Source organism: Haemaphysalis longicornis, unplaced genomic scaffold (genome assembly GCF_048455015.1).
Source record: "Haemaphysalis longicornis isolate Haplotype H1 unplaced genomic scaffold, Haemaphysalis longicornis Haplotype H1 scaffold_4, whole genome shotgun sequence".
Taxonomy (NCBI): Eukaryota; Metazoa; Arthropoda; class Arachnida; order Ixodida; family Ixodidae; genus Haemaphysalis; species Haemaphysalis longicornis.
This window is the reverse complement of record NW_027526361.1, coordinates 118,089,211-118,103,081: the sequence shown is the minus strand read 5'-3', so window position 1 is coordinate 118,103,081 and position 13,871 is coordinate 118,089,211. Positions and strand designations below refer to the sequence as shown.

At 43.4% G+C, this 13,871-nt stretch overlaps 1 protein-coding gene across 1 annotated transcript in view; it reads left to right on the top strand.

Annotated features, from left to right (window-relative positions):
• Positions 1-709: 709 nt before the first annotated feature.
• The window catches only part of LOC144179963 (uncharacterized), a 36,385-nt gene continuing 23,223 nt past the window's right edge, over positions 710-13,871 (top strand). Inside the window, exons 1-9 of the mRNA XM_077708378.1 lie at positions 710-824; positions 922-951; positions 1,086-1,136; positions 3,791-3,911; positions 3,978-4,101; positions 6,229-6,901; positions 8,170-8,199; positions 8,390-8,443; positions 11,239-11,286. Coding sequence (XP_077564504.1) covers positions 737-824; positions 922-951; positions 1,086-1,136; positions 3,791-3,911; positions 3,978-4,101; positions 6,229-6,901; positions 8,170-8,199; positions 8,390-8,443; positions 11,239-11,286 — 1,219 coding nt within the window. The 5' untranslated portion in view covers positions 710-736. The remainder of the gene's footprint in view (positions 825-921; positions 952-1,085; positions 1,137-3,790; positions 3,912-3,977; positions 4,102-6,228; positions 6,902-8,169; positions 8,200-8,389; positions 8,444-11,238; positions 11,287-13,871) is intronic.

Sequence of the window (13,871 nt, the reverse complement as noted above, 5' to 3'; positions counted from 1 at the left end):
GATGGTCGAAGCGGAGCAACCACCCGCTGTAAAGGAAGAAGGTACTCGCTTACGTGACCGTTCATGTATACTGCGCTGCACGTTCCTTGGACTAACAAAACGGGGCGACGGAACAGTATACCCGCGAAAAAAGAAACGCATACCGGCGCTCCGAGTATGTTGGTGAATGCATATATTGGTCTTCCAAATATTCTAGAGCGCTAGATACATCCTCAGTCCGAACGTAGGGGCAGATACACAGAAGTTTACAGCCACTGAGATTGCGGAAAATGCCGCCCGTAGACGGATGCCTCTGCCGTTGGTTTCTTTGTGTTCATGCCAAGTAGTCCCTCTGTGAGATTCTGTGCTGCCTCAGACCGTTTCCAATCTAAAAGGCATATGAGAGATAACAAGAATGTTCCCTACTTTCCGATGAACATGCGCTTCACACAACAGCGTATTACCTACAAGTTGCAAGCTAATGTCTAATGCTTGATAGGCCAAGTCACTGCGGTGTACTCGGTAAAACGCTCGAAAGTTCATTCATGTTTGGGTTGTGCACAGGCACGGCGAAATGGTTTCTTTTGATCAGGCGTACTTATACAGTATAGTTCTTGCGTAAGCTCCCCTTCCGCTTTCAGTCTATTTAAACACGCAATGCAACTTTTGTCAACCTTTCCGATTAATTCTATGAACTTGCTGTCCTTGTTGTTTTTCTTTTCGTAACTGTACAACCTTGAAGTAAGCTATACTTGGGATGAATCAAAAATGCGCTCCTTTTTTCACAGGCCAAGAAATGCCCCTAATTACAAGTTTGCCTTTGGTGCACCATCCAGCTCATCAAGGTGACAGCGGTTTTCTATACTACAGAGCGAAATGATTATTGTAGTGAAGCAAAACTTGACAGTGCGTTGTGTGATATCTCGCTTTGTTTAACGGCAGGCGATGTGCCCGAAATCGGCATCGTCGAAGGTTAGTACGGCGCTGAAATTGCTTCGTCTGCTGCATATTTCATCTACCTGCGATCACCCCACACTCGCAGCTCTATTTATGCTTTTCACATACCGGAAAAATTCCTCTCACCCCTTCGCTTGTCTTCTCTTCAGGCACGGAGCCCGCGACCTCGCCGACCGAGGAGCCTAGCTCGACAAACCATGGTATCAGTTCCCGCTTGTTATATTATTACTTGTAACAAAAAAACCCGGGTTCACACGAGTCGAAACGTATTATAATAGTACCCGGAGGGCAGAGAATTGAAGCATTGCCATGGGCTTGCTGGTAAAATATCGATAAATCGAACCGCTTCCAGGGCCGCAACCCTTAACTATAAGGTGCGTAAAGCCATGGCAGTGTTTTGGTAATATTTTGTACCTCTTTAATACCCAGAAGTAGTAACGTAAGCCAAGTAGCCCTCCCGGCGGGATGTATTAATCATCTTTATTTTAGTTCGATGCGGTCAGACTCAAGGTTCTCCAGAGCACCTGCATTGTATAATTTTATTCCGTCTTTATTTTAGTAATCATACGATTACACAAACAAATAGAGCGGTCTAGTTGGGCTTCAGAGGTGTCGTGCCACTTCCCGGGTATTCATCGCTAAAATACCCCTTTCCAATAATGCTTTGCAATATATTATTGTAATTGTACAATACAATACAAAATTGTATTGCACAATTACAATTTTCCCCGGGACTCTTTTTGTAGCTTTGTAGCTTTAAAAAGGATCCTTTACGTACTTCTACGCCGCACTGCGGCGTGTTTCCAAACGCGTCGCTGCGCAGAGCACCCACGTGACATTTGTGATGTCACTGCGCGCGCTATTCTTTTGAGCGCCTGCTAAAACTAGCCCTCCGTTCGGTCTGTGTGGCCTTGATGTAGAGTACTGAGTACTGGCGCTGAAGGCTTGGGTTAGAGCCCCAGCAGGGCTTTCTCTTAATCTTTTTTTTTCACTGCTCTCTTTTTTTTTTTCAAATCTAATTTTTATTTTTTAAACTGAAATGTACCGGTTGTTTTTGTTAATAATAGTGATTTGGTATGTTTTAGGTCGCGTTAGGATTGGTGCGCAGCCAGTGACGACGTTTAATTACCGTTCTGCATCGCACAAACAGACATGTCACGTGGGTGCGCTGTGCAGCCCAGCGTTTGGGAATACGCCTCCCTACCCCACTCTGCCCACTCTTACTACTCCCCAGGAACTTCCGGGAGCAGCCTCCCAAAGTCCTCACTGGTTTGCCCCCCCCCCCCCTCCTCTCTCTCTCTCTCTCTCTCTCTCTCTCTCTCTCTCTATGTCTCCCTCTCTCTCTCTCTCTCTCTCTCTCTCTCTCTCTCTCTCATACAAATTGTGCCTGGATCCGCGTAACCAAAAATCGTGTAGGTACCTCTAGTCGTAATCCCTATTGGCCGCGGTAGTGGGTATACGACGGCCTTCTTGCTTCCGGCGAGTTGCATAAAGACGAAATAAACTAACGTTGTTTTAATCGAGAGATCCGTCTTTTGTAAACTCCCTTCACTCCGTTCGGGTTTCGAATGACGCTCTTTTCGTCAAAACACTCATAAATATTGAAAAAAGTTCACATTTCGGTGTATCAAACGTTACAAGCGGCGTTGCAAAAGACACGCTATAAATAGGTTTATCAATTTGTTAAAAAAAAGTCGTCATTCAGGTGACCCGATAAAACAGAACTGGAGGCATCCATGCAAAGGCCGGGATATTTCTAGCCGCCAGCAGAACAAAGAAATCGACGTTACGTCTTCACGATATCGCTGAAGAGTGGCTGATAACTCGCCACTGGTTTCTGCTTTCCTCATATTCTCGACTAATTCTTTTAACTTCGTACGGACACTAATGTCGTTGTGATCGTAATAAAATTCAGTAGTCTCGCGTTAATTCAATCTCGAAGGGGACCCAGAATTTCTTGAGTAATCAGAACTCAAAAATATGACTCCGGGAAACGTACTTACTTGTGTTGTAAGGAAACAGTCACATATATTTAATAATACAGCATTCATACGCAATGCTGACGTGCTACATACTTTGAAAAACAAAGCGATGGATGACTGCTGCGCTGCGTATGACAGTTCAAAAGAAAGTTTTCGATGCCAGCAAGCGCAGCCACTCCATTGCTCTGACACGCGTATGCAGAAGATAATCGACTTATTCGTGACTGGTAGTGATATGAGGATGCAAATGTGCAGCTGGGTACGGCAAATGCAGTAGATCATTTTCGGCAAGGACAAGAGAAAGTACGGATTAACCGAATTGAAGTTATGAAGCGGTTTGAATTAAGCAGCTTTAAAATACATTGAAAACATAGCGGGCCAACAATAATTTTGAATTTTGTTTGAATTAACCCAAGGTTCGAATTACCCGGGTTTAAATTATTCCGAGTCTACCGTGGGCCTTACAATTGTATTTTTAATTTTTAATTTTTAATTTTTAATTTTTAATTTTTAATTTTTAATTTTTAATTTTTAATTTTTAATTTTTAATTTTTAATTTTTAATTTTTCTAATTTTCGCATTTTAAATTTTTATTTTAAAATTTAAAAAATTAATTTTAAATTCCCGATTCTATGTGTATTTTTTATTTTCTATTTTTTATTTTTATATCTTACTTTTAATCGAAATTTTCTTTTAATAAAATTTGTATTTCCCGTTCCGTTCATGAAGCGTATAAAAACTGTATCGTTCCCAGGGACTGGGGGAATTGGCCGCCTCAAAAGTTAGTGTCACGTGCAAAGCTAATCACACTTCAAGCAGCTTTAGAGCGCATGAAACCATGACTGTGACTTTATTCCACATCCGCTCCGCAGGGCGCACTCCTAAAACCCCGCAGTCTCTACGAACCAAGAATGACAACCTTACAAGGAACATCTCTTCCCTGGCGCCAGTGGCCAACGGCCAAGCCCCCACTGAGCACGAAATGGCAAGAAGGTCAGCCGCGTCCACACTGCCAATAAGTGGTGGGGCCACCAGGCTAACATTCACTTTCTCCCGCAGATTGCGCGTGTTGCCTGGAAGGGAGCTGAAAACGACCAAGACCACAGAACGCCGTACAGCCAGCGAGGGGTACGACCAGTTTAGCTCCGCGGACGCCGTGCAAATCCCCTTGCGCAGGATAACGGTACGACCTTTTTCCCGCTAATTTGTGGACGAATTTCCTTTACCCGAGAATACGTCATGATTGTATAATTCCTCCAGCACGACTAATCGCACGTAGTTTGGTACGGAGGCCACGAAGCGCTAATGTTGAGGAGAGTATTGGTTTGGGCGAGTTGGTACATAGTGACGTATCTAAGCGCAGGAAAGACGAGGACAGTCCTAACACAGAAGACGACACACATAGCGCTAACTTCCGACTCTAATTTCCAACTTTAATTTACTACTTTAACTTCCAACTTTAAGTTTTTGTGTCATTTAATTTGGAAGTTAGCGCTCTGTGTGTCGTCTTCTGTATTTCTGTCCTCGTCTTTGCTGCGCTTCGATATTTGGCTAATGTTGAGCCACGTCAACAGAATACAATCTGTCTAAGAACTACCAACACGCGTTGCTAACGTCGCGTCCCATTAACGCTAGCTTAGGGCCTCCCAGTTTCTTGCGCTATCCAAAGATTTTTCTCACCTACCATTGCTCCATAGTACATCCAAATTGTCGCTCTCTCACCTCCGCACCTAGAACTTTCAACTTCCCTTGGCAGGAAGAACACGGGTACTTCCTTCCAGCGCCCTGCTCTACTGATATTGTGGACATCATGAAATGCAACATCCATCATGATGGTGAATTTTGTAATGAAAGCTATGGCTATATGATTGATTATGTCATGATCGATAAAGGAACCTGGTTAAGCTAACTCTTCCAAATGTCCAACAAAACACCTCAGGGGTTACTGTAAAGCTAGCTGTGTTTTCTTATAAGTGCTATTTGATGCAAACATTACACGGTACGGGCTCTAGTTGTACATTGTAATGCAAAGACACGACCCTACACATCTATTGCTTATCGTGCAACAGTATCCTAGAGAAAAGACAACCAATTATAAACGAACTCCTAAACGAACTGCAGGAACTTATCAAGGTGGACCGCCTTGCAAAAGAAATTGAAACACCGAACTCTGCACAGCGGCCATCGACGAGACGAAAATTAGCACATTAATATACGGGGATAGAGTTATTTCAATGATGCAACCAGAAAATTTTTTTAAGGAAATGGGCATTGTGTGAGAGGCAACTTCGTTCAACAGTTAAGTGTTCAAATCCCGACTCCCATTAGAGACTCATATAAACCAATGTCTATCCGCCTGATGTCCACGTCTGGACCAACGTCGTCGTACACTACGCGACGAATTTGGAATAGACGGGAGCTCGGCAGGTGAAGAAATATCAAGGTCATTTTAAGGGCATTCTGCTTCACTATTCATGTTTTATTGGGTTGCTTCATAGACAAACGTTTAAAGCTTGGTGTGCCCGCGTTGATTAAGCTGCAGCAAGGAAAGATACCGATCCTCGACCGTTAGTAACAACGCATTACGCGGTAGAAGTGAGGGGTGTCAGGATGCTTCTGTGTTGTTGCACTACTTAACTCGTCACAATGGTGTTGACTACTCCGGTTTACGTGCTTTTACCTTCGCTTAGTACTATGTGTTTTCCCCAGGCAGTGAATTTTCTTTCGATTCATATCTGCTTTCTTGCGAACATTTTTCGGTATACCTGTTGTTCATTGGGCCCGTCGCTCTTCAATTTACATATGCGTACCATGATGTGAATAATATATGTGCATAATTACATTCTCGTCATTTTATAATAAACATTTCTCCCTTCCAAGCGACCGGTCGTCCGTTCCTGTGAGGTCCGTATCCAGCTCATTCGAAGGCGTCACTGATTAGTCACCCTAATATTACATTTAATTCTGCCCCTTGACTCAGATAGCATGCGTCAATGAAGGGATATTGCCCGAATTGTAGTGACCGTTTTCATCGTATTCAATCAATCACTGAAATGGTCAGATAAGTAAATAATTAGGCATTAAACCTGCAAACAGGTTGCATTTTTAAAGTTCATCTTAACGATTACGCTGTACAGTAAGTTTCCATAACAAAGTAACTTTTTAAGTATTACCGATTTAGTCGTCGCATTATTCTGTCAGAACTCTGAGCCCTTTTTTAATGGTAGCGGGATTCCGTCGGCTGTCCCCCAATTCGTCTGCAATTTACTTCGCCGGGTCGATATTTGCTTTCTTTACACTGCCCAAACAGGCCTTTCCTTCGAATCCGGACAAACCCAGTGGTGTCACGCCGGAAACTCTGCAGACTCAGGAGACTCTTCCCGCACGGGCAGGCAGAGCAGCGGACGATGCCCGTTCCAGCGTTGAAACCGGCAGCGGAGCTCAGGTCTCGGAGGTTGGCAATGTGACGGATCAAATAAACTCCACGGACGTACTGGCGACGGACGCCGAGGTCACTGTCTCGAGCCTTTTCCCGGTGTTGGTGACCGACGACCACAATGTCACGGAGCTATTGACGACGAACGCCGAGGTCACTGTCTCAAGCCTTTTCCCAGTATTGGTGACCGACGACCACAATGTCACGGAGCTATTGACGACGAACGCCGAGGTCAATGTCTCAAGCCTTTTCCCAGTATTGGTGACCGACGACCAAAATGTCACGGAGCTATTGACGACGAACGCCGAGGTCAATGTCTCAAGCCTTTTCCCAGTACTGGTGACCGACGATCTAAACGTCACGGAGCTGCTTGGGACAAGCTCCGAAGCAACGGGCACGGAGGACATCATTCCGGTCACAGCTACGGACACGATTACGCTTACGGAACGGTTGGTGACGGGTCCTTTTGGGTCTACTGGGCAGACCACGGAAGATGTTATTCCCATTCAAGTGACCGAGGACATCTTCGCTACGGAGATCCTGAATGGTAAGTTCGCCGCGACTTCTTACATATTCTGGTCTATTGTGCGAATCGCGTGCATCGCTTCTAACGTAATAAGCTGAATGAAGTGGTTCATGTTTAAAGACCGTTTTTGGCGGCAAGCCCTGATGCTCTGTGTTTGAAGGCTGCCGCGTCAGAATGGTTGCTGTGGTTAGCTCAGGCTGAAATAACTTGTCCAAATGAGAAATGTCTCTTTTTTGGGGGGAGCACAAAATCAGTGCCCTCGAAAGACGTAATCAGTACGAAAACAACGTGTTTCTGAAGTGCTAAAATCGCAAGAATCGCGGGCAATGTAGGAGAATCTCAGATTTTCTCAAGATGAGATATTCCCTACACCGAATTTGAAAAAAAAAAAAAAAACTCATCATGCTGTAGGTGCCTTAGCCGGACATATTGTTCTGGTAATCTTCTGGAGGGCGGAACTTCCAAAAGTCATACGCTGGTTTTTAGGCAATATTGTGATTGATTGATTGATTGTAGGGTTTAACGCGCCGACGCAACGCAGGCGATGAGGCGCGCCGTAGTGGAGGGCTCCGGATTAATTTTGACCACCTGGGGATCTTTAACGTGAGCCGAAATCTCGTACACACGGTAGGCAATATTGTGTAATATTTGAATGAAGAACCCAAATGAAAATATTTCGGGGGTTAAAGTATAAGAACGCGCTTCATTGACACGTTTTATTAGATGTAGTGAGGAGTGAACGTCATAAAAATTTCGAGATTTATGATTGGACATGTGCGTGAGTAACGTTTAGACGCAATACTTTGACTCATTGCACATTTTGGAGGAAGTAAGAGATATTGGGGTATCTACAAAACTCTGTAATCCACTGATTACGAATTTAAATTTGTTAGGACGGGAAGTTGTAAAACTACTGGAATTTGTCTTAAGAGGTTTCTACATGTGATGTTTAGAGCATGGGCGAGGGGCATAACCTAGTGGGCGTAAGAAATATTGCCGAAGCCTTTTTTATGCCCGTAATGCTAAAAATCTCCAAATAAACCCGCTGAGATCAGTCCCTACATCAGTAAAGGAGCGTACTCTTCTTGGGGCCTTCGCGGACGAACTGAGTTAGGCCGAGTCATGATTCAATCACTCAGTCAGCGAGTCACAGCATCTTGAAGCACACTAAGACAGAAACGCACAGAGAGACAAAAACGACACAGCGCTAACAGTACACATAGGTGAAGCTACTGCTATTTAACTGCTGTACATTTTTTTCTCTTTTCTCTTTCGGAATATGGTTACAGGATCCAGTCCGGCCGAGTGGGCTACCCAGAGTAAGTACCAACTGTCGCACAGTCTACGAACGAGAATTTAGAAAGCGACATAGGTAGTGATGCGAAGATATTGAGTTGAACCTCAGATGAAATGAAAGATTGGAGCACTTATTGTTACCAGACGCATTGCTAAGCCTATGTTGACCTTTCACAGTAGCTCGTTGTCAGACCCGTTCTTCTTTCTTAACAGGACCTCTCCAGATTATCAATGAACCTGAGACGACTGTGACAACTACATCTCGTAGTAAGTTGCTGCTTCTGCGTTGTCGTTTGTGGTTTTTTTTTTTTTGCTCTTGTGTCTTCTCTTCCTCCTTAAATATAGCCAGAGAGGGACTTCTCTTTGCGAGGGTTTAATCTAGCTAGAGTACCTACTGATTTGCGAATTCCCGCCGCCCTCGTGTCTACCATGTATGATGGCAAATCAACTATATTCTTATTATTATTATTATTATTATTATTATTATTAAAGATTGTAATTTTCTCTTATATGCGGAAGATGTCAAAACATTTAAATTTGTTTCTAACACTGCAAGCTGTTCTACTTTCCAGAGAGCAATCTCTTCATTTTCGCACTCGTGCGGTTGCATCAAACATTTTATCAATACATTATTATTATTAAAGATTGTAATTTTCTGTTATATGCGGAAGATGTCAAAACATTTAAATTTGTTTCTAACACTGCAAGCTGTTCTACTTTCCAGAGAGCAATCTCTTCATTTTCGCACTCGTGCGCTTGCATCAAACATTTTATCAATACATCTAAAACTGAGGTAATGACATACACAAGAAAAACTGACATCTTGTTCCCCTATAACATTAACGGTTTTGGTACCTCCTGTAGCACAGGTTAATCGACCACTCTGACAGCAAGCTGAGCTTCTCATCATCCATCCGGTTAATTACTCACAGGGCTCTTCGATCCCTTGGTGGTGTTTGCCGGATAATCGAAGGAGTTAAAAAAACTGAGTTCTCTTGTCGAGCTCTAGACTACTATTTGTCCCCCGCAGCTGCAGTATGCTCGTGTTGTTTGGAATAGCAAGTGTAACCAAGTGTATGCTCATTGAGAGGGTATACAAGAAATTTATATCTTTAACCATCGCTTCGCCGGTAATAATAACTCTGGATTATCTTCTGAATTTACACTACCACGATTAATCTCCAGGCGGAATAAGGCGCGTCTCTCTTACCTATTCAAAAATTATTCACCGCTTAATGTGTCTTGTGAAGTGCTGCTACAACATATTCCACTACATGTGCCGCAAAAGTTGACCCGGAATCATAATGCTTTTCATAATCCGAAATGTCTGCGTGGCTTGTGCCCTCTGTTCCGAATGCACTGTTTGTACAACCGGTACTCTTAATACCTAGATATGTTTAGCAATTCCACAATTATTTTATTAGTATTAGTATTTTATTTTCTGCGGAATGCGCCAGCTGAAGCTCTTTAAAACTCTTTCACACATGACGTACAATCTACCCAACATGGCATCCGAATCCCAACCGTCGGTCGCCTTTGTTTTCCGGGTACCGTGGGCGAACATTATACGCGATTCGCGTAATAACTGTAGGATGAAGATAACGCCCATTTAGTATGTCTGTCTTAAACGCGCACCCAACTCAGAACTTCGAAAATTTTCCCGGACGTCAAGCGTGACATTTCTTTTCTTGCTTCTTAATGTGAACTCTGCAGCATGTATATTTCCTAGGAGCCGTAAAAAAGGACGCATTAATTAGTTAATGCTCCCCACCCCCAACAAAAAAAACGTAAATAACCAACACACCTTACTTCGCCCACATCACCCACTGTTCAACCTAAATTCTTTGCTTTTAAACTCGATGCCGCATCAGTTCTTCTAGGATGCAGGGGTCTTTCAGGACACGCCTGTCTTTGAGTGGAGGACTGGAGCTGCTTTTAGTACATTTTTGAGGTGAAGGACGCGTGTTCGATCCTGGATATCCTGGCTGCTTTTCAGGTGGAGGTGAAAAGCGAAGACACTCATGTGTCAAGATTTCGCCCCACGTTAAAGATTCCGAGGGGGTCAAAATTAATCCGGAGCAGTGTGTAGTTTCGGCGCGTTAAAAACTAAAATCTATTTTTTTCTTTAACGCATTCACTTTATGTAACATGCGAACTCCGTAATTTTCTGTAGACAGCCTGATTAAAAGTTTAAACTTTAGCCGAAGGCTACCCTTGACAGGCCACATTGTAAGTTTATCCCGATGCATCGGTTCGTACTTCTGGGGCACCGGGAACAAGGGTATAGCGCTGTTGAAGCAGCGCCCAAGTTGCGCGCCGTCTGTTCCAGAGATTACAGGCACATCACATCCCCCAGAGCGGGCCAGGGTATAATTATAATACGGCTCACCACAGGAAACTTGCTGCATTCAAGCGCCGCTTACGGCTACGCTGACTTCGCGCTTCACCGTGTCACGTGAGTGCGTCGCACGAGCACGATGAACGCACTCCTCTTGGCACTAGAACTAATGTCGGACAGTTTCTCGCTCCGAGATATTTGCGAATTTTCCTTTAACAAGATGTAGTGAAAAGGTGGCACTCACTGTAAATATGGTTTCTGAGCGCGACGCGTTAGTTATTTTGCTTTGTCATTCCCCGTCATGGCAAATAAACAGCTTTTGTGCCTGACTGAGTTACGTACACCCGGCGTCGAAAGTCTTGGGGACGCTATTTGGAAAACCCAAGTTAATTGCTGTACTGTCTGATGGCCAAGCACTTTATTCACCATGCTTAATCAACTGCTGGGATGCGCTCGAATGAACCCTAATAATCGCTTCGGGTGCACCCACAGCGAAGATTCACTATTCGGAGCGTCAGCACCATATGCGTAGCAGGAGATTCTCCAGAACGCAGCAAAGACACTGACTTCGTTTTTCGAAATCGCATTCTAAAATCGAAGTTTTGATTTTCGAGGAATGGCACGTGCTCTCCTGGGCAGCATACGTAAGCCTGTAATGTTAATCCCCGGTTCCACTCCGTAGGTATCTAATCCTCTTATTTGCCGTGCCCTTGTCCCAAACCAGAGCCAAGGACGAGAAGGTCGAGAGGCCCTATAACGGAGAGGTCGCGAAGTAAGTATACACAGTTCTATCACACCGTCCATCCTTGGCATGATACACGTCCAAAATATTCCTCTGAAAATTATCATTTAAAGCAGGAAAACCATTGCTTAGAAGGGGGTCCAAGCAGAATAATGGATATATATTTGCCGCGATGTATCCGACTTTAGATTGGGCTGCTTTCCCGCAGAGTTCAACTGCCACAAGACGTTGAAGCATTGCGCCGGGAAAACCCATCGCTGTGTCACATTTCGCCAGACAATGGCTTTAATGCTGCCGCGAATTCGAACGTTCTCGATTAAATTCGGCTTTTATGGGTGACTCTTAACCCCTTTTAGCTCTAACAGTGCTCGTCTGCCATCATCTCCCTAGGACGCCCCGTATATCTTACAGTGCACGAACTCCAGCAAAGTGTCATGCACTGACGTTTTCGTCAGTGAATTTCCGAGTTATTTGTAGCCCTTTGCTTGCCAGTAATGACAAAACGTTGATTAATGGTTCCGAACCCGCCGACAAGAAGGAAAATGTGCACAGCAAAATTTGTTCGTAACGTTGTTCAATGCATAAAACACTATGCAAGGATTTTAACGCAGCAGTTTCATCTTTAACCCGCCGCGTAAAGGCTCAGTGGCTAAGGCGTCCTGCTGCCGAGCACGAGGTCGCGGGTTCAATTCCCGGCCGCGGGGGCCGCTTTTCTGATGGAGGCGAAAAGCAAAAACGCCCGTGTGTACGAGATTTCGGCGTACGTTAAAGATCCCCAGGTGGTCAAAATTAACCCGGGGCCCTCCACTACGGCGCGTCTCATCGCCTGCGTTGCGTCGGCGCGTTAAACCCTACAATCAATCAATCAATCAATCAATCAATCAATTAGTTTCTTCTTTATGGCGCTGGTGGATGCCACGAAGTTACTAATGGGTAGCATTCTTTGCCGAGTATCCCCACAGCCAGGACCGTTAACGCCCTGCATTTCTACAGAAATGCAAATATCACGGGAGTTCCGCCTGTAATCGTTATAATAGCGTAAATGGAGAGAACTCTGGTCGCACGAAATTTTGAAAAACTAGAAAATAACAAAAATATACAAAAATTATGGAAACGTGTGAACCGTGTAACGCCCTGCATTTCCACAATAATGCAGATTTTGCGAAAGTTCCGCTATTAATCGTTATAATAGCGTACATTCAAGTAATTGGTCGAACGAAATTTTGAGAGACTAAAAGAATAAAGAATATTAAAGATGCGGGAAGTGGCGAACCGCGTAACACCCTGCATTTCCGCAATAATGAAGATTTACCCAAAGTCCCACCTGTAATCGTTATAATAGCGTAAATGGAGAGAACTCTGGTCGCACGAAATTTTGAAAAACTAGAAAATAACAAAAATATACAAAAATTATGGAAACGTGTGAACCGTGTAACGCCCTGCATTTCCACAATAATGCAGATTTTGCGAAAGTTCCGCTATTAATCGTTATAATAGCGTACATTCAAGTAATTGGTCGAACGAAATTTTGAGAGACTAAAAGAATAAAGAATATTAAAGATGCGGGAAGTGGCGAACCGCGTAACACCCTGCATTTCCGCAATAATGAAGATTTACCCAAAGTCCCACCTGTAATCGTTATAATAGCGTAAATGGAGAGAACTCTGGTGGCACGAAATTTTGAAAAACTAGAAAATAACAAAAATATACAAAAATTATGGAAACGTGTGAACCGTGTAACGCCCTGCATTTCCACAATAATGCAGATTTTGCGAAAGTTCCGCTATTAATCGTTATAATAGCGTACATTCAAGTAATTGGTCGAACGAAATTTTGAGAGACTAAAAGAATAAAGAATATTAAAGATGCGGGAAGTGGCGAACCGCGTAACACCCTGCATTTCCGCAATAATGAAGATTTACCCAAAGTCCCACCTGTAATCGTTATAATAGCGTAAATGGAGAGAACTCTGGTGGCACGAAATTTTGAAAAACTAGAAAATAACAAAAATATACAAAAATTATGGAAACGTGTGAACCGTGTAACGCCCTGCATTTCCACAATAATGCAGATTTTGCGAAAGTTCCGCTATTAATCGTTATAATAGCGTACATTCAAGTAATTGGTCGAACGAAATTTTGAGAGACTAAAAGAATAAAGAATATTAAAGATGCGGGAAGTGGCGAACCGCGTAACACCCTGCATTTCCGCAATAATGAAGATTTACCCAAAGTCCCACCTGTAATCGTTATAATAGCGTAAATGGAGAGAACTCTGGTCGCACGAAATTTTGAAAAACTAGAAAATAACAAAAATATACAAAAATTATGGAAACGTGTGAACCGTGTAACGCCCTGCATTTCCACAATAATGCAGATTTTGCGAAAGTTCCGCTATTAATCGTTATAATAGCGTACATTCAAGTAATTGGTCGAACGAAATTTTGAGAGACTAAAAGAATAAAGAATATTAAAGATGCGGGAAGTGGCGAACCGCGTAACACCCTGCATTTCCGCAATAATGAAGATTTACCCAAAGTCCCACCTGTAATCGTTATAATAGCGTAAATGGAGAGAACTCTGGTGGCACGAAATTTTGAAAAACTAGAAAATAAC